Source organism: Lygodium microphyllum, chromosome 12, assembly GCF_053477565.2.
Source record: "Lygodium microphyllum isolate KBCC chromosome 12, Lygodium_microphyllum_v1.1.10, whole genome shotgun sequence".
Taxonomy (NCBI): Eukaryota; Viridiplantae; Streptophyta; class Polypodiopsida; order Schizaeales; family Lygodiaceae; genus Lygodium; species Lygodium microphyllum.
The window spans coordinates 145,844,978-145,868,881 of record NC_141146.1 but is presented as its reverse complement, the minus strand read 5'-3'; the positions used below and the strand labels follow the sequence as shown (position 1 = coordinate 145,868,881).

General features: G+C 39.9%; 1 protein-coding gene across 1 annotated transcript; it reads left to right on the top strand.

Annotated features, from left to right (window-relative positions):
* The first annotated feature begins 527 nt into the window (after positions 1-527).
* On the top strand, positions 528-22,987 carry LOC148028410 (cytochrome c1-2, heme protein, mitochondrial-like). The gene is made up of 8 exons (XM_087690215.1): positions 528-677; positions 797-906; positions 1,790-1,995; positions 2,087-2,366; positions 2,460-2,531; positions 2,666-2,782; positions 21,986-22,051; positions 22,351-22,987. The coding sequence occupies exons 2-8, from the start codon at positions 820-822 to the stop codon at positions 22,465-22,467; spliced, it is 945 nt and encodes a 314-aa protein (XP_087546341.1). The 5' UTR covers positions 528-677; positions 797-819; the 3' UTR covers positions 22,468-22,987.
* Positions 22,988-23,904: the final 917 nt, after the last annotated feature.

Genomic DNA, 23,904 nt, shown 5'->3' with positions numbered 1-23,904 from the left:
TGTTATATTTGCTTATATACAAATGTATAGTGTACATATAGAAGGGGTAAGAGACAAAAGTTGGATATGGTTAGAATATGTGGCTCTAAATCCTAACCCAATCAGGTGGCTTGAGTTTACCGAGTTTACAATGCATTTTCCAAACCACAAAACCGTGTGCAATTTGTTCCCATGTTACATTTCTTCTTTCATCTTGAAAGATTAGACTAGTCCGAGCTTCCCAAATTAGCTCTTCAAGGAAAGTAATTCGATCAAGTGTAATGCTATTTGCCTATATTTATTGCTTGTTTACATGCCTCCAAACACCCAAAATACCATCTAATGCAACTCATTGCTAGTCAATCTAACGTGTTGATTGACTTGAGGCCAAACATGATGTGCAACAATCCATCCCTGAAGAGGTAAGGGTTTCCTCTCATCCACATCAACAATGTAAATAAGCTTTACTTAGCTTTAGTAAAATCATTGGTCCACCCCTGAAGGCACTCATGTACACATGCACCAAATCATGCCTAGGTTTTGTGTAATAAAGATCTTCTTTTGCCAAAGAAAAACCAAGTAATTAGGAAGAAAGAAGGAGAGAGAGGGGTAGTGCTAATGAATCATGCAAAAGCAACATTCTGATCGTTCGAAACTGGTTCTCCTGTTGTAGCCCTTCTCTCCCGCAGAGGCTTCAGGTATTCATCCTCGTCACATTCGTCGGCCACCCCCCGTCACATTCTCCGGTAACCCTAAGTACTGCTTTCTTCTCTCGTATGCGGTTTTCCTGATCTGTTTATCTCCCTGCCTGTGCAAGGGTTTTGCCTCGATCTAGAAAGTATGGTGCTCCCAGAGGCGAGCTCGAGCGCGACTCGTGCCCTGTCCCGGATTCTCCGGCCATGGCAGCGGAGGGCGGCCACAGTGCAGGTGAGGCCCTCTCTTTCCTCTCTCTCTCTCTCTGTGTGTCTTTTTGGTTGGACATTCCTGAACTGCATTGGCCTTTTGCTGCTTGCTTAGATTTTCCTATGATCATCCTGTTTTTTTGTTTGTCTAGTGCTTACAGTTTAGTTGAGCTGCCTTTCCGGTGCTACTCGAACGTGACATTGTTTATGCCTAGCGTAATTTGTATGTTTGGTCTCGGTGATTGTTCTATTGTTTGTTGTTTCTCTCCATGTCTTAGTTTGGGCCCCATTGATCGTCAAGCTGCCTTTATCGCGAGATCTGTGTCTGTGTGCAACATAAAATGCTCTTTAATATGCTGCCAAGCATTACAATGGTTCGAATTTCATGAAACCTACCAGAAGGTATCGGCAACAGCCATTGGAGGATTCTTCGTATCTCTTCTATTTGTTTGTGATCATTTACATCAGACAGATGATGCTTATCCTTAGGCTTCTAGCAAACTAGTTTCTTATTACTAGCTCAATGTGTCACATGCCATGCTGATTATGTTTTGTCCTTACTTCCTAGATATGTTCCCATTATCAGCTGGTTCACTAGTATTGATGTTACTAGCTTGCCTGGTTTCAAAGCTCATCTCTGCCTCAATTAGAACAGAGGAGCTATTTCCTCCTGTAGAATGGAGGTGAAGTTAGAAATTGTGGGGCTCTTAAAAGTGATCTGTTGGTTGGTTTAGGTGGGTATCAGGAAATTCAAAATTCAAGCACTGCCAAAGGGATTTGAGGAATCATGTAAACACATTTGTGAGGAGAGTTTGCAACTGCCAGGCCTAATTATAGTCTGCTTGCTTGATAGAAATTTGTGTGCAAGAAAATGAGTCTTTTACTTGGGAGCATTTAATCAATTGCAGGCAAATTCTGGATCAACCAGAAACCATGATTCTGGAGAGAGTGCGGGAGCAAAATCAAAGAGAACTTTGGCTTTCTTTGGAGCTGGAGTTACTGGTCTAGTGGGACTTGCAGGTGTAGCCTATGCTGATGAAGCAGAGCATGGCTTACCAGCTCCAAATTACAATTGGTCTCATGGCGGTATTTTGAGTTCCTACGATCATGCATCGTACGATTTCCATCTGGTTTCTGAGTTCATTATTTTGGTCTCTTTAATAGTTAAATAAACGAAGTCTCTGTGGTGTCATTTCAAAAAATAGAATTCGGCGAGGGCATCAAGTCTATCAGCAGGTGTGTGCTTCCTGTCATAGCATGTCATTGCTAGCATATCGCGATTTGATTGGTGTTGCATACACCGAAGATGAAGTGAAAACCGTCGCAGCAGAAACTGAAGTTGTAGATGGTCCTAACGACGAGGGAGAGATGTATACCAGACCAGGAAAGCCTAGTGATCGCTTTCCTAGTCCTTATCCAAATGAGCAAGCAGCTCGATTTGCAAATGGTGGAGCCTACCCTCCAGACCTCAGCTTAATAACCAAGGTAAAAGCTCATGAAACTGTCTGATGTTTGGGGAGTTGTTTTGAGCACCACAATAGAACTTCTGCTCATTTTTTAAAAATGTTGCCTTTTCAGGCCCGTTACAATGGGCAGAATTATGTCTTTGCATTACTTACTGGGTATCGTGATCCACCTGCAGGTGTCTCGGTAAGTACTCATGATCCACCCTGGCTTTTCAACCATGCGTGCGTTCCTTATCTGTTCTGGTGCCATAATCAGAAGATGAGTGCTTTTTTTTGTTTAACAATGTGTTTAGATTGTAAAAAAGATATTGTTTACAGGTAAGAGAGGGCCTGCATTATAATCCATATTTCCCAGGGGGAGCCATTGCAATGCCAAAGATGTTGACTAGTGGTGCCGTTGAGTACGAAGATGGTACGCCTGCAACTGAGTCCCAGGTATCGTGTTTAATAAGATCTGTATTGCATTGCAAGGATGCTTTTACTCTTTTGCTTGAAGCTCAGTTGCTTTATGATCCTTTGCTTGTTGATATTGTTGAGTGGTTGCTTTATACTAAGGAAGTGTAGGGTCTAATGTTATGAGCAAACTACACAGCTGCACATATTCATCTTTTTGTCACCGATGACTGTCGTGCTAACCATGATGCAAGTTTGGACATCTGAATAGTGCGTCTGCTTTAACTTCCTGAATCTCTTACCTACAGAAGTGACTGTGGTAGAGCTTCTCTAATAGCATAATGTGCTGCAGTATATTGTGGACCATGGATGCAGAGAATCATAGCATGTGCCTGTGAATGTAAAATTTGAAGTATAGGTTCAGTTTGTATGAGTTACATACTAATGCATTTTAAGATCCAACAAACAATATCTAGACCACCAACAGCAACAAGTTGGCAGCCCCCTCAAGTGTGCTCACCATTATCTCCAGATGAAAGCTGGGTGACCCTGTTAACCTACTCTTGTCAGATCGCTGTTTGATACAATGCAAAGTGTGCACACTTTGTTCACCTTGTCTAAAGAGAGAAAATTCTCTTTAAATGCTTTGATGTTTACATGTATCTGTTGGTACCAGTCTCCAGAATGTTATCAAGAGGGCTGATATGACCTGTATGATGCTTGGAAATTTCTGACAAACTATAGGCATCAAAACTTTTGTTTTTTTTGGTGTGTGCACTCACACTTATAGGAAGTGGGTGCGAAGGTGCATTTGGGGCCCTTGTCCACTTATACAGCTGTCAGTTGTTTTCTAAGTTTTGTCTTAGCCTTTTCTTCTTTGCTTTAGTCTTCAGCTGTTTGAGAAAGGAGCAAGCTAGGCTGGGGGCATTCCATTTGATATCAGAGCTTGCCCATTTTTCCTGCCTTCCCATGTGCCTTATGATGTAGAATCATTGCACTATACTGCCTTTGGAGCTGCCGCAATGGCTGTACTTGTGGTAAAGGTGTTTGTGGTTGCTGTTTTTGTGTTCTACTGATCAGAGTCCACTATCCAGAGATATTTGTGCTGCTGATGGATGGAGGAATCAGGCTGCTGCTTTTTTTGTTATTTTTGGAGATCCATGTGTGAATGGAAACTGCATTTGAGCATCTTGTATTGGATAGACTCTGACGAGCACTTCATGAATAGAGTGTAGGATACCATCCAAGCCAATTGCGAGCTGCATGTTTGAGGAAGTTATGTGTCCATTTTTGAAAAGGGACTTGATGTGCCTTTAGCAAGACATATTGGGAGAAACTTGCTTTGGAGAAGTCGACTAGATATTTCTTTTTTTTAAAAAGATGCCTTGTAAGTTACATTGAGATGCTCTAGACATGTCTTCTCTTTTCATTTGAGAGGTTCTCAAGTTGCAATGCATGTTGTGACAAAACAAAGAGTTATCAATGCCTTGCAAAAGGTCCCCTTATCGTCTCATTATCAAGATTTATTCCTCTATAGCTTTCCATGCTCAAAATGATAGTTAGAAAGTGTACTATCCTAGGATCAACAAAGTGCTTGGGAGTTGGCGGAGCATCCATTAGTATCATGGTTCAAGCCTCAAGCAAGTGTATCGTTTTTGAGAACAATCCTAGGTAACTATGTGGGACATTAGGTTATTATTGACATGTATCACATGTTGATGGGGATGATATTTAGAAACAACCACCAAAGCTAGCCAAAGGAAGTTAACAAACACTGATAAAGTGTTAACTTTTTATGAGTAGAGCACTTCTACCAAAGAAACACTGTTCGAAGGAGGCTTTGGAGGTCTTGACAAAAATTGCATTACACAAGGAGGAGTTTCTTCACGTGTGACAAATTAGGGCTTGTAGCCAATGTGAGTACTTATAGGGAGTAGTATTGTTACATTAATGAATGTAACTTATGGGGAAACAGCACGAGATATGACCGTCCAGGAGCCTTGGGCGCCTGTATGGGTTTCGGGGGGCTTAGGAATGAAAGTGGGAACAAGGCAATTCGTAAGTGAGTTATTAATTAGTATAACTCCTAAGAAATCGACAGCTAGCAAGATGCTAGACATGCACGGTTCTTGAATCTTCCTAAGCGAGGTTGGGTGGTGAACGAAGGGATATCTCTTGTAACTTGTGCTTCCGTATTGTGACACTGGTATCAGAGCTGTTCGACGCTTGTCAGACGTGAGAGGAGTAGGAAATAATTAATCGACTTGGAGACGGGCGTCGTTGCAAAAAGCTGTGCCAATTCTAGAGCGAGAGGTAGCGTGCTCGGTTTCCGGCCTCACGCGGCCCTCCCTTTCTTCAAAGATGGAAAGATGCCAGCTGTCACGTACCGTCTGGGCGGCAATGATCTTACCCACTCGCAACTTGGAGACGTGCGTCCCTACTAAGGGTTGTATCTATGCACGACTTCGCATTTCAGTTCATGTGTCAGCCGTCACTTACCAGCCGCCGATATCGGCCCCACTAATCAGCAAGTCTACACCCCCTGAGCAATTTTAGTAGGGAATTTCAAGAATTTCTAGTGTGCTGCGTCTTGAAAACCGAAATTCAGCGTACACGTCTTCGCTCCTTGCTGAGAAATTAGACGGATGCAATACAGGGAAGTATCTCACCTTTGTCTGCAAATTTCTTACATTTTCTTTCCAATTCTAGTGTATTAATGGAGGGAAAAGAGAGAGAGGGGACAATGGAAGGCTGTAGTTCCGGGGACCACCCTATGGTCGATCCCTATGAAATTGAAATGCAAGAACACTAGGAATAATTTTTTGCTACACGAGAATAATTTGATGATCTAACTGCTCGTGTGCCAACACAGGTTGTTCAAATGGAGTTGCTAACTCAAGCACTCACCGAAATAAAATCCCAATTAGCCTTATACTAGAAAGGGATAAAGGTAAGATAGAGACCTCATATATTCCATATTCATCAAAAGATGTAGATGTGACTATGCAAGACCCAAGGGAACCCCACCAAAAGCTGAGGGATAACCCAGTGTGCATCGTGAGATAATCCTCAAATTGGAAGGAATAGAAGAATTTCAAAAGACGAGGATTCATAAAGGGACTAGATAAGGCTTGTAAAAAGGAAGTGAAAAGGAGTTCACCCAAGACGCTTGAAGAGGCAATTAAATTTGCATTAATCAATGAAGATAATACGCGTCCAGGTGGACTCATTAGTCTCACTGATACGAAGCCCAAGACTAATGAGTTTGAAGTCTCAAAATTTGTAGGCAAATCCAAAAGGAAAATGCCATTTCTTAAGGGTAAGAAACAACCCTTTGAAAAGAAACAATATGTATGGCCGAAGCTAAGTCAAGATGACTTTGATAAGGCCAAAAAAGAAAGGTTGTGTTTTAGTTGCCTATCCCCTAACCATGTTGCTTGGAATTGTCCTCAAAGAAAGAAGGGGGAAGATAAAGGAAAGGATAAGGACAAGGGTAAGGGAAAAGAGAAACAAATCCATGTAGTGTAGACCTTGGAATTAAAGGGGCATGAAAAGTATAAATCTTTAGTGGGGTTCCCTTGGGTCTTGCATAGTCACATCTACATCTTTTGATGAATATGGAATATCTGAGGTCTCTATCTTACCCCACCAAAAGCTGAGGGATAACCTAGTGTGCATTGTGAGATAATCCTCTAATTGGAAGGAATAGAAGAATTTCAAAAGACGAGGATTCATAAGGGGACTAGATAAGGCATGTAAAAAGAAAGTGAAAAGGAGTTCACCCAAGACGCTTGAAGAGGCAATTAAATTTGCATTAATCAATGAAGATAATACGCGTCCAGGTGCACTCATTAGTCTCACCGATACAAAGCCCAAGACTAAGGAGTTTGAAGTCTCAAAATTTGTAGGCAAATCCAAAAGGAAAATGCCATTTCTTAAGGGTAAGAAACAACCCTTTGAAAAGAAACAATATGTATGGCAGAAGCTAAGTCAAGATGACTTTGATAAGGCTAAAAAAGAAAAAAGGTTGTGTTTCAATTGCCTATCCCCTAACCATGTTGCTTGCCTATCCCCTAACCATGTTGCTTGGAATTGTTCTCAAAGAAAGAAGGGGGAAGATAAAGGAAAGGATAAGGACAAGGGCAAGGGAAAAGAGAAACAAATCCATGTAGTGTAGACCCTGGAATTAAAGGGGCATGAAAAGTATAAATCTTTAGTGGGGTTCCCTTGGGTCTTGCATAGTCACATCTACATCTTTTGATCAATATGGAATATCTGAGGTCTCTATCTTATCCCACCAAAAGTTGAGGGATAACCCAGTGTGCATCGTGAGATAATCCTCAAATTGGAAGGAATAGAAGAATTTCAAAAGACAAGAGGATTCATAAAGGGACTAGATAAGGCCTGTAAAAAGGAAGTGAAAAGGAGTTCACCCAAGATGCTTGAAGAGGCAATTAAATTTGCATTAATCAATGAAGATAATACGCGTCCAAGTGCACTCATTAGTCTCACCGATACGAAGCCCAAGACTAATGAGTTTGAAGTCTCAAAATTTGTAGGCAAATCCAAAAGGAAAATGCCATTTCTTAAGGGTAAGAAACAACCCTTTGAAAAGAAACAATATGTATGGCCGAAGCTAAGTCAAGATAACTTTGATAAGGCCAAAAAAGAAAGGTTGTGTTTCAGTTGCCTATCCCCTAACCATGTTGCTTGAAATTGTCCTCAAAGAAAGGAGGAAGATAAAGGAAAGGATAAGGACAAGGGCAAGGGAAAAGAGAAACAAATCCATGTAGTGTAGACCTTGGAATTAAAGGGGATGAAAAGTATAAATCTTTAGTGGGGTTCCCTTGGGTCTTGCATAGTCACATCTACATCTTTTGATGAATATGGAATATCTAAGGTCTCTATCTTACCCCACCAAAAGCTGAGGGATAACCCAGTGTGCATCGTGAGATAATCCTCTATTTGGAAGGAATAGAAGAATTTCAAAAGACGAGGATTCATAAGGGGACTAGATAAGGCATGTAAAAAGGGAGTGAAAAGGAGTTCACCCAAGACGCTTGAAGAGGCAATTAAATTTGCATTAATCAATGAAGATAATACGCGTCCAGGTGGACTCATTAGTCTCACCGATACGAAGCCCAAGCCTAAGGAGTTTGAAGTCTCAAAATCTGTAGGCAAATCCAAAAGAAAAATGCCATTTCTTAAGGGTAGGAAATAACCCTTTGAAAAGAAACAATATATATGGCTGAAGCTAAGTCAAGATGACTTTGGTAAGGCCAAAAAAGAAAGGTTGTGTTTCAGTTGCCTATCCCCTAACCATGTTGCTTGGAATTGTTCTCAAAGAAAGAAGGGGGAAGATAAAGGAAAGGATAAGGACAAGGGCAAGGGAAAAGAGAAACAAATCCATGTAGTGTAGACCTTGGAATTAAAGGGGCATGAAAAGTATAAATCTTTAGAGGTCTTGGACAAGGATGTACAACACAGGTGTTGTATGTCAACTTCTATGTGGCAACCTACCTTCGGGCCACATGATTTAGTTAGAGTGCATGGATTGATAGGTGGAAAGAGGGTTAGAGTCATGATTGATGACTCTGCCATCCACAACTTCATAAATTATGCACTTGTCAAAAAGTTGAAACTTTCCCAACAAAAGAGTGAGCATCAATACATTGTTCGCATGATGTAAGGCCAGGATAACAAATTATGGGATACAATGGTATCCAATTTGGAAATCGAGATCCAAGGATATAAAGATAAGCTTGATTTCCAGATTATGAATATGGAAAGGGCCGATATCGCTTTAGGGAGAGGCGTAGTTATCATCATAATACACTAGAATTAAGGGATGGTAAGACTTTTGTGATTCAAGGTGAACATGAAGTATCTGATAATCCTTTGATGTATTCCCTTGAAGTACAGAAGTTGATCAAGAAGGAAACTTGTGAGGTATACATGTTATGGTCTCTCCCTGTATATGACACTTTTACTTCTTGTAATATAAAGCATCAATTTTCTTATACTTGTGAGTTGAATGTAAATAATGAATTAAGTGGTTTGTTAGATGAATTTAAAGATGTGTTTTCATCTGACTTATCTAGTGACCTTCCACCAGATAGGGGTGATGTAAATCACCCAATTGACATAGATAAGGTTACACGCCTTGTTTCTAAACCACCTTACAGGCTAAGTGAAACACAACAGCAAGAAGTTGAAAGACAAATCAAGGATTACCTTGATAAGGGGTTTATACAATCCAACAATTCACCTTGGGCAAGTTCACCAATTTTATTGGTGAAGTTCACCAATTTTATTGGTGAAGAAAAAAGATGGTTCTATGCGACTTTGTGTTGATTATAGAGCACTTAATAAGATAACGATGAAGAATAAATTTCCTATGCCCAGAATGGAAGATCTTTTTGATCAATTACAAGGGGCAAAATTCTTCACAAAGATTGACTTAAGATCAGGCTATCACCAAGTAAGAATTAAGATCCAGGATATTCCTAAGACGGCATTTCGCACTAGATACGGGCATTATGATTTTTTGGTGATGCCTTTTGGTCTCACTAATGCACGAGCTACTTTTATGAAGCTGATGAATAGTGTGTTACGGCCCTATCTAGGACGTTTTGTAGTAGTCTTCTTGGATGATATCTTGATCTTTAGTAAATCAAGAGAAGAACATTTGGAACACTTACGGTTAGTATTCCAATTGCTAAGAATCCATTCCCTTTATGCGAAGAAAACTAAATGTGAATTTTTTGCACAAGAGGTCAAATATTTAGGGCATATTATCTCGAAAGAGGGAATTAAATGGATCCAGAAAAAGTAAGGGCAATTATTGAATGGCCATCTCCAAGGAACATGGAAGAGCTGCAGATCTTCCTAGGTTTATCTGTATTTTATCGTAGATTCATTTAAGATTATGCCAAGATAGTTGTTTCAATGACAGACCAACTTAAAGGAAAAGGGAAGAGCTTTAATTGGGTAGAACAAAATGAAAGTTTTGAAAAACTTAAGGTAGCTATTACTGCAGCTCTAGTACTATTAATTGTGGATCCCAACAAACAATTCGTGGTTGAAGTTGATGCCAGTGACAGGGCAGTAGGTGCGGTCTTATTATAAAAAGGTCGACTAGTTGCTTTTGAAAGCAAGAAATTAGACTGTCCAAAACGGAATTATTCCATTTATGAGAGGGAGCTGTATGCAATAGTACATGCAATGAAGAAATGGAGACACTATCTATACGGTGCCAAACTTTTGATCTTGTCGGATCGTGAAAGCATTAAGTGGCTTAATGACCAATCGGATCTACAAGGGCGTAAAGCCAGATGGGCTGAACTCCTCCAAGAGTTGGACTATGAGATAAGGTATAGAAAAGGAAAGTACAATATAGTGGTTGATACACTCAGTAGAATGCCCATCATAAATGAATTGAGTTTTACTCAATTCTCTTTTGATTTGCTTGAATCCTTAAAAGGGAAATGCCAGGTTGATCTGGCATATTCCAACATATGGGAAGCAATTGAAAATGGGGATCCAAATGGAAGGGCCTCCACTGAGGAAGGAACATCTGAGGATGCTCAACAAGGAAATGGAGCATCAAGGGTTGCTCAAATGGGATTCAAGTGGAAGAATTTTACCATTGATAATGGTTATTTACTCTACAAGGGTAGGGTATGTGTCTCAAAAGATGAAGAAACAAGGTGCCAGATACTCTTTGAGTGTCATGACACCCCTAGTGTGGGACATCCAGGAGTTAATAAGACTTATAGTCTTATTAAAAGGCAGTTCTATTGGCCTAGAATGAATAAGGATGTCCTTGACTATGTGGTCTTGTCCACCCATTAGAGATTCCTTCGGGAAAATGGGAGAGTATCTCCATGGACTTTATTGTCACGTTACCTAGGACATAGAGGGGGCACGACTTTGTGTCACGGGGACGTGAAATTTTGAGATGCTTTAATCTTGCTAGTAACATTTGATTAAGTTATTAATCAAATGTGCAAGGTTGTTTAGCACATGTGATGCACATGGCAGTTATTTCATGGGAACGGGCCAAGGACCCTGAGGATGCAGTGGATGTTAAAGGCAAAAGTTGTGTTAAGTTATGCCAACTGGGTTTTGGTGGTTAGTTGGTGCCAGGTTGGACCCTAGGACAATTGTTTGGCCATTAAGTGTTAGTGGTGACACTAGGGACTAGCATTAATTAATTAATTAATGCTAGTCTAAGGGTCAACAGAGGTTGGGAACCACTCCAAGTTGCAAATGGCCTAGCCAATTTCATTATAGATGGGCATGTTTAATTTTGGGCAGGGTCAAAAGGGCTGAAATTAATTTTCAGAATTAATTAATTTTGAAAAATTAATTTAATGGCTGAAAATGCATTAGGAAGGTTACCACTTGGCAAAACTTTCCCATGCAACTAGGGAGAAGGTTGTTGGAGGGTGGTGGAAGCTGAATTGCAGCCATTCGGAACTTCGTAGAGGGAGAGGAGGTGATAAGATTTGGCTTTGAGAGGCGATGACGACTGATCGCGCGCCGCGGCAGGACAGGGGGCAGTAGGATTTCTCTTTCGCCTCAAGAGAGGCGGCGGCAGAAGAGGAGGGCTCGCTAGCTGAGCTGGTGTTTTACCTCCCTTTTGAAGCTGTTGGTGCCATTAGATTTGTCATTAGAGCTACAAATCAAAAGATACGTTTCAGCTGATTTTCTCTCTTTCTACAGCAATCTCTCATCTCCTCTAGTCTATGCTCAAGCATTCTCAGCAATTCTTAGCCATTGGTAGTAGAGTACAGCCAAATTTGGTGGACAACAGAGAGTTTACTGCTGTAAACCCTAAATTACAGCAGTAATTAGGGTTTAGCAGCCACCTTGGGATCCGTGCCATCAGTCAAAGGCATTGTACACTGAAATCAGTACCGGAAATTTGTGGAATCGTGAGGATTTCAGATGCCAGCCCATCTGTTGTGAATTTGGGGCAGCATTTGACCAGTTGGGTTTCCATTAGAGCAAGTCCTAGGTGAAAATCAAGGGGCAATTTGCCCGAATGCTTTGCTGATTATTGGAACAGCAAGGGGCTTTTGAATCAGCCAAGGAGATCGTGAAATCTCGGCTTGTAATTTATCCATCAGCAATTGAAATTAAAAAAATACCGAAAGGGGCGCCAGTTTTGGGGCCAACAGGGTGTGACATTAATGTGACATTAAAAGTGATATTTAATGTCACGTTAAGGTCGCAAATACGGAGTGTGACATTAAAGTGACATTTAATGTGACATTAAGGTAAATATAGGGGAACATGCACGAGAATGACCGTCCGGGCTCTTGGGCGCCCGAACGGGGTTAAGGGGAGCCTAGAGAGTAAGAGAGTCCAAGAATAGTAAGACTCACCAATAGTGGACGGTTGGCAGAGGAAACGGGTAGAGAGGTGCCAGCACTTATCTAGGCGTGGTTGGGAGGAGAAGAGACACTCGTGCTCAAGGTTTTCATCGTTTTCTCTCTGTCTTTTCCGAAGCCATCTTTCATTGGTATCAGAGCCGTGAGGATTCCTGGAGGTCTTCAACTAAAGGGCAGTGACGGATTCTCAAGTGCTCGCAATCTGTTCAGTCGACAGACGACGGACCGTAAAGTCGTTGGTCAGAAGTGACGTGACACGTCACGAAAGTAAGTCGCTGGTCAGACGTGACGTCGACAACAGTCGACGGACCCGTAAGTCATTGGTTAGAAGTGACGTGACACGTCACGGAAAACTTAACGTGACGTGTAAAATTGGTCACGTAACGTATCAAAGGGCAGCCACTTTTTCACGCCTGTTTGAAAAATGCGTAAGCTGATCGTGAGCCATCGAATCTTGGCCACGCCTGTCTGTGAATGCTCCTCCATGAACACACCAACAAGACACACATTTTTCTCCTTTTTACGGGCTGAAGTTGAAGTTCTTTTCTGATACGTGTTTGATCAGTCGACTGCGTGTTCGGACTTCTTCTTTTCAGCCTCGACTGTATTTATATCACAAGTACAGGTTTAGCAGGAAGCAAATTCAGGAAAGCGACATTGCTGACCAGCGTGATTATTAAAGAAGGGGGCTGAATACTAGTCGTCCTGCAAAGAAGCTCCATTTTCTGCGTGACCGACTTTCTTCGGGCAATAAAATTTGTTCCTTACTCTTCGGATTTCTTTCCAAACCAGCAACCACTGCCTGCCATTAAAATCAGGGAAGTACTTTACTTTGTATGCAAATTTCTTATCTTTGCTTTCCAATTCCAGTGTATTAATGACAGAAAAAGGGAAAGAAAGGGTAATGGAAAGCTCTAGTTCTGGGGACCAACCTATGGTAGATCCCCATGAACCAGAAATACAAGAAGAACAATGGGAAGAATTTTTTGCTATACGAGAGCAATTTGATGATCTTACTGCTCGTGTGCAAACTCAGGGGGTTCAAATGGAATTTTTAACTCAAACACTCACTGAAATAAAATCTCAATTAACTTTATTGTTGGAAAGAGATAAAAATAAGATAGAAATCTCAGATGTCCCATCTTCATCGAAAGATTTAGATGTGACTATGCGAGATCCTAAGGAACCCCAAACTTACTATAAATTGAGGGATAATCCAGTTTTAAAGGATATGAAACCACCTCAATTTTACGGGGAGGAAAAAGATAGGAATAAAGACACAATCTTTAATTTCCTCCAAAAATGGGAAGATTTATATAAATTAAAAAATACCCCACCACATCTCCAAGCACTGGAGGCTAGTTTAACTTTGGGGCCCAAAGCATATAAGTGGTGGCGAACTTTAAAGGAGGCGAATAAAATACCTGAAACTTGGGCTCAATTTGAATCTGTCTTTTTGAAAGAATTTCTTCCTGAAAATGAAATGGAAAGAAATTGGGAAGATTGGGATTATGTCAGACAAAAGGGACGACCCCTGCTGACATATCTGGAGGAATATCGTGAGATAATCCTCAAATTGGAAGGAATAGATGAATTCCAAAAAACAAGAGGATTCATTAGGGGACTAGATAAAGCCTGTAAAAAGGAAGTAAAACGGAGTTTACCTAAGACGCTGGAAGAGGCAATTAAATTTGCATTAATTTATGAAGATAGTATGCGTCCAGGTACACTCACTAGTCTCACTGATACGGAGCCCAAGTCTAAGGAATTGGAAACCTCAAAATTTGTGGGCAAATTTAAAAAGAAAATGCTATTTTTAAAGGGTAAAAAACAACCTTTTGAAAAGAAACCATATATGAGGCCAAAGTTAAGTCCTGATGACTTTGATAAGGCCAAAAAAGAAAAGTTGTGTTTCAATTGCCTATCCCCTAACCATGCTGCTTGGAATTGCCCTCAAAAGAAAAAGGGGGAAGACAAAGGAAAGGATAAGGACAAGGGCAAGGGAAAAGAAAAACAAATCCATGTAGTGCAGACCTTAGAATTAAAGGGCCATGAAAAGTACAAATCTTTAGAGGTCTTGCACATGGGTGTACAACATAAGTGTTGTATGTCAATTTCTATGTGGCAGCCTACTTTTGGGCCACATGATTTACTTAAGAGTACATGGATTGATAGCTGGAAAAAGGGTTAGAGTCATGATTGATGACTTTGCCACACATAATTTTATAAATTATGCACTTGTCAAAAAATTAAAACTTTCCCAACAAAAGAGTGGGCATCAATATGTTGTTCGTATGATGCAAGGCCAAGACAATAAAATATGGGATACAATGGTATCCAATTTGGAAATTGAGATTCAAGAATATAAAGATAAACTCGATTTCCAAATAATGAACTTGGAAAGAGTTGATATTGCTCTAGGGAGGGAGTGGCTATGGGGATTGGAACCATCCTTAAAACGTAGTTATCACCATAATACACTGGAATTTGAAAGGGATGGTAAGACTTTTGTTATTCAAGGTGAACATGAAGTATTTGATAATCCTTTGCTGTGTTCTACTGAAGTTCAGAAGCTGATAAAGAAGGAAGTTTGTGAGGTATATATGCTATGGTCTCTTCCTGTACAGAATACTTTTACTTTCTGTAATATAAAGCAACAATTTTCTTATGTTTGTGAGTTGAATGTTAATAATGAATTGAATAGTTTGTTAGATGATTTTAAAGATGTGTTTCCTTCTGATTTACCAAGTGGCCTTCCACCAGATAGGGGTGATATAAATCACCCAATTGATATAAATAAGGATACACACCCAATTTCAAAACCACCGTATAGGTTAAGTGAAACACAGCATCAAGAAGTTGAAAGACAAATTAAGGATTACCTGGATAAAGGGTTTATTCAACCCAGTAATTCACCTTGGGCTTCACCAATTTTATTGGTAAAGAAAAAAGATGGTTCTATGCGACTTTGTGTTGACTATAGAGCACTTAATAAAATAACGGTGAAGAATAAATTTCCTATGCCCAGAATGGAAGATCTTTTTGATCAATTATAAGGGGCAAAATTCTTCACAAAGATAGATTTAAGATCAGGTTATCACCAAGTAAGAATTAAGGCACAAGATGTTTCTAAGACAGCATTTCGTACTAGATATGGGCATTATGATTTTTTGGTGATGCCTTTTGGCCTCACTAATGCACCAACTACCTTTATGAAGCTGATGAATAGTGTTTTACGGCCCTATCTAGGACATTTTGTAGTAGTCTTCTTGGATGATATCTCGATCTTTAGTAAATCAAGAGAAGAACATTTGGAACATTTACAATTAGTATTCCAACTGTTAAGAACACATTCCCTTTATGCGAAGAAAACTAAATGTGAATTCTTTGCACAAGAGGTCAAATATTTGGGGCATATTATCTCGAAAGAGGGAATCAACATGGATCCAGAAAAAGTAAGGGCAATTATTGAATGGCCACCTCCAAGGAACCTGGAAGAGCTGCAGATCTTCCTAGATTTATCTGGATTTTATCGTAGATTCATTCGAGATTATGCCAAAATAGCTGTTCCAATGACAGACCAACTTAAAGGGAAAGGGAAAAGTTTTAATTGGGGAACAGATCAAAATGAAAGTTTTCAAAAACTTAAGGTAGCTATTGCTACAGCTCCAGTATTATTAATAGTGGATCCCAATAAACCATTCGTGGTTGAAGCTGATGCCAGTGATAAGGCAATAGGCGCGGTCTTATTACAAGAAGGTCGACCAGTTGCTTTTGAAAGCAAGAAATTAGATCGTGCAAAACAGAACTATTCTGTTTATGAGAGGGAGCTTTATGCAATAGTACATGCAATGAAGAAATGGAGGCACTATTTGTATGGTGTCAAACTTTTGATTTTATCGGATCATGAAAGCATTAAGTGGCTTAATGATCAACCGGATTTACACGGGCGTAAAGCCAGATGGGCCGAACTCCTCCAAGAGTTCGACTATGAGATAAGATATAGAAAAGGAAAATATAATATAGTAGCTGATGCACTCAGCAGAATGCTCATCATTAATGAATTGAGTTCTACTCAGTTCACTTCCAACTTGCTTGAATCTTTAAAAGGGAAATGCCAGGTTGATCCGGCATATTCCAACATATGGGAAGCAATAAAAAATGGAGATCCAAATGAAAGTGCTTCTACTGAGGAAGGAATATCTGAGGATGTTCAACAAGGAAATGGAGCATCAGGGGTTGCTCAAACTGGATTCAAGTGGAAGAATTTTACCATTGATAATGGTTATTTACTCTACAAGGGTAGGGTATGTGTCCCGAAAGATACAGAAATAAGACGCCAGATACTCTTTGAGTGTCATGATACCCCTAGTGCGGGACATCCAGGAGTTAATAGGACTTACAGTCTTATTAAAAGGCAGTTCTATTGGCCTGGAATGAATAAGGACGTCCTTGACTATGTGGTCAAATGTAATAAATGCCAGGTTAATAAAGCTGAAAGATTAAAAATGGGAGGACTTCTCCATCCACTAGAGATTCCTTCGGGAAAATGGGAGAGTATCTCCATGGACTTTATTGTTGCTTTACCTAGAACACAGAGGGGGCACGACTCTGTGTGGGTGATTGTGGATAGGTTAACCAAAATGGCTAGGTTCATTCCAACTTCAACTGATGTTAAAACACCAGAATTGGCTAGATTGTTCGTAGAGAACATATACCGATTGTATGGCCTTCCGGCAAATATAGTTTCTGATCGGGATAGAAAATTTGATAGCCATTTTTGGCGTGCGGTATTTAGGAAATTGGATACTAAACTTAGCATGAGTACGGCGGATCATCCGCAAACAGATGGGCAAACTGACAGGGTTAACCAAATTCTTGAAGATATGCTTAGGGCATATGTAAGTAAAAGGCAAACTAATTGGGAAGAGTATTTACCGATAGCAGAGTTTGCATATAACAGTGCCAAGCACTCTTCCACTGGATATAGTCCATTTATGTTAATGTATGGGTTTCAGCCCAGAGCTCCTTTTGCAGTAGGACTGCATAAGGAAAAGGTTCAGGCAGCTAAAGACTTTTTGGAGGATATGAATAGTATGTTAAAATTTGCTCAAGAAAATATTAAAAAAGCTCAAAATCGAGCTAGAGCATATGCAGATCCTCACCGAAGAGACATCTCCTTTGAAGAAGGAGAATTGGTCTATCTTAAGGTGCCTGAACAAACTAAAACTATGAAAAAGGGACAAAGGCAAACTAATTGGGAAGAGTATTTACCGATAGCAGAGTTTGCATATAACAGTGCCAAGCACTCTTCCACTGGATATAGTCCATTTATGTTAATGTATGGGTTTCAGCCCAGAGCTCCTTTTGCAGTAGGACTGCATAAGGAAAAGGTTCAGGCAGCTAAAGACTTTTTGGAGGATATGAATAGTATGTTAAAATTTGCTCAAGAAAATATTAAAAAAGCTCAAAATCGAGCTAGAGCATATGCAGATCCTCACCGAAGAGACATCTCCTTTGAAGAAGGAGAATTGGTCTATCTTAAGGTGCCTGAACAAACTAAAACTATGAAAAAGGGACAATGTTCAAAGCTTTCACCAAGGTATTGTGGTCCTTTCATAATACTTAAAAGGGTGGGAGAATTGGCTTACAAGCTCCAACTACCTGCTGGTAGTAAAATACATCCAGTTTTTCATGTAAGTAAATTAAGGAAAAAGCTGGGTGATTTGGATAATCTAATCTTAAAGGATGATATTGAGGAGCTATTCTATGACCAATCTAATCCACATGAACCAGAAAAAATATTAAATGTTCGTAACAGACGAACAAGGAATACTATTTATCAGGAATGTTTGGTTAAGTGGAAAGATTGTTCAGAAGAAAGCTCAACATGGGAGCGAGTAAGTACTTTAAAGAAAAGATTTCCCGATTTACAGTTAGACCTTCCAAGTATCGCTTTCGAGGACGAAACCGATTCTTAAGGGGAAGGAAATGTGACATTAATGTGACATTAAAAGTGATATTTAATGTCACGTTAAGGTCACAAATATGGACTGTGACATTAAATATCACTTTTAATGTCACATTAATGTCACACAGGGTGTCCACTGTCCAAGTTTATGAAGGTAAGGTGAGCATTTCAGTTTATGTTCGTTTGCTGATTGTTGTAATTAAGTGCTTAATCAGGTTAAACCACCCTATCCGAGAAGGAAGGTTGGTTTCACTTTGTGTGGGTGATTGTGGATAGGTTAACCAAAATGGCTAGGTTTATTCCAACTTCTACTGATGTTAAAACACCAGAATTGGCTAGATTATTCATAGAGACCATATATCGATTGTATAGCCTTTCAGCAAATATAGTTTCTGATTGGGATAGAAAATTTGATAGTCAATTTTGGCGTGCGGTATTTAGGAAGTTGGATACTAAACTTAGCATGAGTACGGCGGAGCACTTGCAAACAGATGGGCAAACTGAAAGGGTTAACCAAATCCTTGAAGATATGTTGAGAGCATATGTAAGTAAAAGGCAAACTAATTGGGAAGAGTATTTACCGATAGTAGAGTTTGCATATAATAGTGTCAAACACTCTTCCATTGGATATAGTCCATTTATGCTCATGTATGGGTTTCAACCCAGAGCTCCCCATGCAGTAGGATTGCATAAGGAAAAGGTTCAGGCAGCCAAGGATTTTTTAGAGGATATGAATAGTATGTTAAAATTTCCTGTAGAAAATATTAAGAAAGCTCAAGACTGAGCTAGAGCTTACGCAAATCCTCATAGAAGAGACATCTCCTTTGAAGAAGGGGAATTGGTCTATCTTAAAGTGCCTGGACAAACTAAAACCATGAAAATGGGACGATGTCCAAAACTTTCACCCAGGTATTGTGGTCCTTTCACAATATTTAAGAGGACGGGGAAACAGGCTTACAAGCTCCAAGGTAGTAAAAGACATCTAGTTTTTCATGTAAGTAAGCTAAAAAGGAAGCTGGGTGATATGGATAATCTACTCTTAAATGATAAGATTGAGGAGCTATTTAGTGACCAATCTATTCCACATGAATCGGAAAGAAATTTAAATGTTCGTAATAGACGAACAAGGCATACTATTTATCAAGAATATATGGTGAAATGGAAAGATTGTTCAGAAGAAAGCTCAACATGGGAGTGAGTAAGTACTTAAAAAAATAAAAATTTCAACTTATAGTTAGATCTCTTAAGTATCGTTTTTGAGGACGAAACCGATTTTTAAGGGAAAGGAGATGTTACATTAATGAATGTAACTTATGGGGAAACAACACGAGAGATGACCGTCCAGGAGCCTTGGGGCGCCCGTACGGGGTTCGGGGGCTTAGGAATGAAAGTGGGAACAAGGTAATTCGTAAGTGAGTTATTAATTAGTATAACTCCTAAGAAATCGACAGCTGGCAAGATACTAGACACGCACGGTTCTTGAATCTTTCTAAGCAAGGCTGGGTGGTGAATGAAGGGATATCTCTCGTATCTTGTGCTTCCGCAGTGTGACAAGTGTAGTTTCATTTGTCTCAGGGACGTGAAATTTTGAGATGTTTTAATCTTGCTGATAACATTTGATTAAGTTATTAATCAAATGTGCAAGGTTGTTAGCACATGGTAGTTATTTCATGGTAACAGGCCAAGGATCCCAAGGATGCAGTGGTTGCCAAAGGCGAAAGTTGTAATAAGTTATGTTTGACGGGTACTAGGTGGTATCTGGTGTTGATTTGGGTATAGACCAATTTATTAGTCCCTAATGTTAGTGGTGGCATTAGAGACTAGGCATTAATTAATTAATTAATGCCGATCTAAGGGTCAATAACAACTCAGGGATACTTGGAAGACAAATTGGCCTAGCCAATTTAACTATTGGTTGGTGGAAATTTTTTTTTGAGCATTAGAATAATTTGTATAATACTAGAAAATGGGATTCGAAGGTTGCCACTTGGCACAACTTGCCCATGCAAGTGGGAAAAATGTTATTAGGGACTGGTGGAAGTCTATTCTAGCCATTGTGAGAGAGGAGGAGGTTGTTAGAGAGCAAGGAGATGTTGCTGATGTGATTTGCAGCCACCATGGACCAGTCCACAACAAGTGACAACAATTTGGAGCCCTCTAGCAGTAGGTGACAACAGCCCAAGGTCCTTTTGGTGCAGGTGCAACATATATGAGGGAGGCAACAATCTTTTTGATAGTCCTAAGCTGTAGATGACAGCTTCCATGGCAGTTTGAGTAGGGCAACATCAGTTTTTCAGCATTTCTAGTGATGAAACTCTGAAATTTTTCTCTCTACAACATTCTCTCTCATCCCCTAGTTATCTCACAAGTTATCTCAGCATTTTCTAATAGTTTGAGCCATCAGAGGAAGAGATTTCGGTCAGTCTCTATTGTAAACCCTAATTTACAGTTGGTTTGAAGGCTTGTTGGTCAAAGAGTTGGCGGATGATATGTGCCTTGGTCTCGAAACTAGCGGGTTTGCATCAATGTAGAAAGGGGTCAAGGCGATACTGGCCTTGATACATGTTTTAGTTTCACCTCTACCTAGTGTGGGATGTTGTTTGACTTGGTGAGACACTAGTGGACAATATATCTATGTTTACTATTGGCAGGTCTAACACCTAATATTTCAAGAGCGTGCAACGAAGTTTGTCTAGAATGGGCATTTCAACTTCAAGAGTACGCAACTAGGTTTGTCTAGAATGCGGTGTAAGATGAGAGTCTAGTAAGAGAATACATTAAGCAAAGGTAGATATGATCCTCCTACTTGTATATCTTGCATTCTATATCCTTGGACTAAACGTTGTTAACTAGAACAGGTGATCAGCTACAAAAATTCCTGTTCAAGATTTCTGAACCATGAATTATGAGTACATGTTTTTGGGCATGATGGTGGAATGAGGAGTCAGGGTCTATAGAAGGGGGCCCTTGAAGTTGGGGTGGCCAACTAGCTATTCAGTCCTAAAATAGTGTGCTGAACTGCTATGTGGCACTTGTATGTACAGATTTGCTGTCTCACCTGTCTCTGTAGTGCTTGCTCTCTTTCTTGCATGCAGATATAGTTACCTGTGTGCCAATGCCATGATGGTAGAACTCGGAGTGGGTGCATGGTTGACCCGCATATTGTGTTCAAGAAAAGAGAGTAGATTGTAAGGAAGAAGGTTGATACTCAAACAGGCCCAAGTTGGAGCTGAAAACTTGCAAATGAAAAGTTGTAAATAAAAATGCAGGTTGATAGCTTTTTCGAAGGGCCTGGTTCTGCTGTATGAAATATACCAGACCTAAAACTACATCATATTAAAGAGAGCTGGCCACTGCACTACTGGATTATTTTCATCAAGTACCATCTCTTCTCCTTCATTGTGAGCAGGGGAGGGCTTTTGCTTTTGTTTCATCAAAGTACAGTTGAATTCTGCTCTTCGAAGAAGAGCTTTGTGGCATCTTCTGATTACGTTGTTTTGGGAGGAGGCAGTTTCACTTTTTATTCTTCAAAGAAAAGCTGTGAGGTTTTCTTTTTACTCTCTTTTTAGGCAGGTAGATCTTGAGTTCACCTTGATGTGGTGATGTATTCTTGACCTTTTGCTTAGTTATTTTAGGATCTAAGGCGTTTTCTGAAGAAGAGATTTCATCATCAGATGATTATGCTTTATTTCTTTTGCAATTATTGAGGGTTCCGGAAATCATTTGCCTGGTGAGACCTGAGAGTTTATTTTGGCCTTCCCTCCCTAGTATTGCATCTTTTGTATCTAGTATCCAGAATTGTTGTCTTCATGATTCTTTTGCCATAGTTAATTAAGTTTGAGCAACTTCCTGACCTTTTTCCTTTGATTTTTGCAGATGGCAAAGGATGTTACAACATTTTTGGCATGGGCAGCTGAGCCTGAGATGGAGGAGCGTAAGCTGGTAAAGCCTACAGCATTTCACTTGGGATATGGTGATGCATTAAGAAATAAACAGTGTCTTCTTTTATTATGGTTCTTTCTTTTGTACCCATTTTGGGGGGGGGGGAGGGGGGAATGTTTTGATGCCCTTAGTGGTAGGTACATTTTTGTTTACGTGTTTCTCTTAATACTAGATAAATGCATCTTACACCATCATAAATCATTGTGTGTTTTTGTATTTGTATGCATCAGTGTATTTTCCTGTATCTATATCTTCAGATATCTGCTCAATGGGATCTTATTATGGATTTTTTTAAATAGATGGGCTTCAAAGTCATGTTGGTTCTCAGTCTAGCTCTCCTTCAAGCGGGCTATTATAAGCGCTGGAAGTGGGCACCTGTTAAATCTCGAAGGGTGGTGCTTGATGTTATAAACTAATACCAGCCAACTTGCAACCATTGGAAAATAAGATTCGATATAGGGATGGAACAGAAAATAATGTGGGAAGTATTTATTTGGAACATTGAGGGTCTACTTTCTTGAATGTCAGCTCTGCACTCAATTTCAGTTGGGTCTTGTTATTGATCCTGTAGTATGAAAGCTGGCTGGCATGATCAATAGGCACATTCGGCGCTTCTCTTTTACTTTCATGTTGAGGTCCTTAACACAAAGACAAGACGTCTTTTTGGAATGGGACATTCATGTCACTCTAAATGGGCTTGGTGAGTCACAATAATACTTCATACTGCGATTTTGCTGTGTACACATTGTATTGATGCTATTCAATTTCCTGACTGGCAACCATCTATCCAGGAAAGGTTGATGTCTGTTGGTCACATGTAGATTCCAGCCTCGGGACTCCTGTTTTGTCCACAAGCTGTAGTGAATGCTTTGCATGTGCTGTTTTTGAGATGATGCAAGGATTTGAGCAAATGGAAAACACTTTTTCTATCTGAAAGGCTTGCAAAACAGGTGATTAAGCAACATATTTGACATGTCATACTGGTTTAAGCACGGCTTATTGGTTTGAACATGTTTGTTTGTCTGGACCCGAAATCAATCCATGGCTGTTATAAAAACAAAAACTTGTCCAGGTTGCCCCAGGGTTTTAGTTAGCCTAGTGTTTTGCTGACTCAGATGCAATATTCATGCAGTTCCTCTGTGAGTACCTTTTGAGATCGTGACAATACATGAGAACGATAGCATCTTGCTTTGTTGCAGATAATGTGGTCCAGGTTTTAGTTGTGAGCTTCATGTAAACTCAGTGAAGTCTGAATGCAATTTTGTTGTGAATGTTGTTTTTTTTGAATCTTCATCCAGTCTGAATGCTACTTTGTTGCAAATGTCTCATGAATGTTTGTCCTTTTACATGCTGTTGTGCTGTAAAACTCTGTGATGGAAATGGATATATATGTATTATACAGATCATATGCTTTATTTAGCTCCTGGCCATGAATTTCAGACTCTGCTTATGCGACCCATTAGTGCATGTACTTTTATGCAAGGCATGTCATTTCTGCTAACCCACTAGAACTGTGATTTGTGTGTTTGCTGTCAACACGCTAGAATTGTGTGATTATGTGTATTTACGCATGTTGGACTAAAGGTAAAGGTTCTAAGCTCTACTGTTCCAGAATGTGCGTGTATGTAAATGTTGGTTGGTTGGTAACTAAGAGCATGTCTATACAACCTTGGCAATTCGAAAGGGAAGTGTGCATGTAACCAGCCTTGTGTCTTGTTAAGGGTGGCAATAACTTGATTTTACATTTCAGCAATAATTAAATATATAAATTTGGAAACATACTTGACCACTTGATCTTGGACCGTCGACATCACCTGCATGGCCCCAACAACTGGTGCTCCTTATGGTATTTC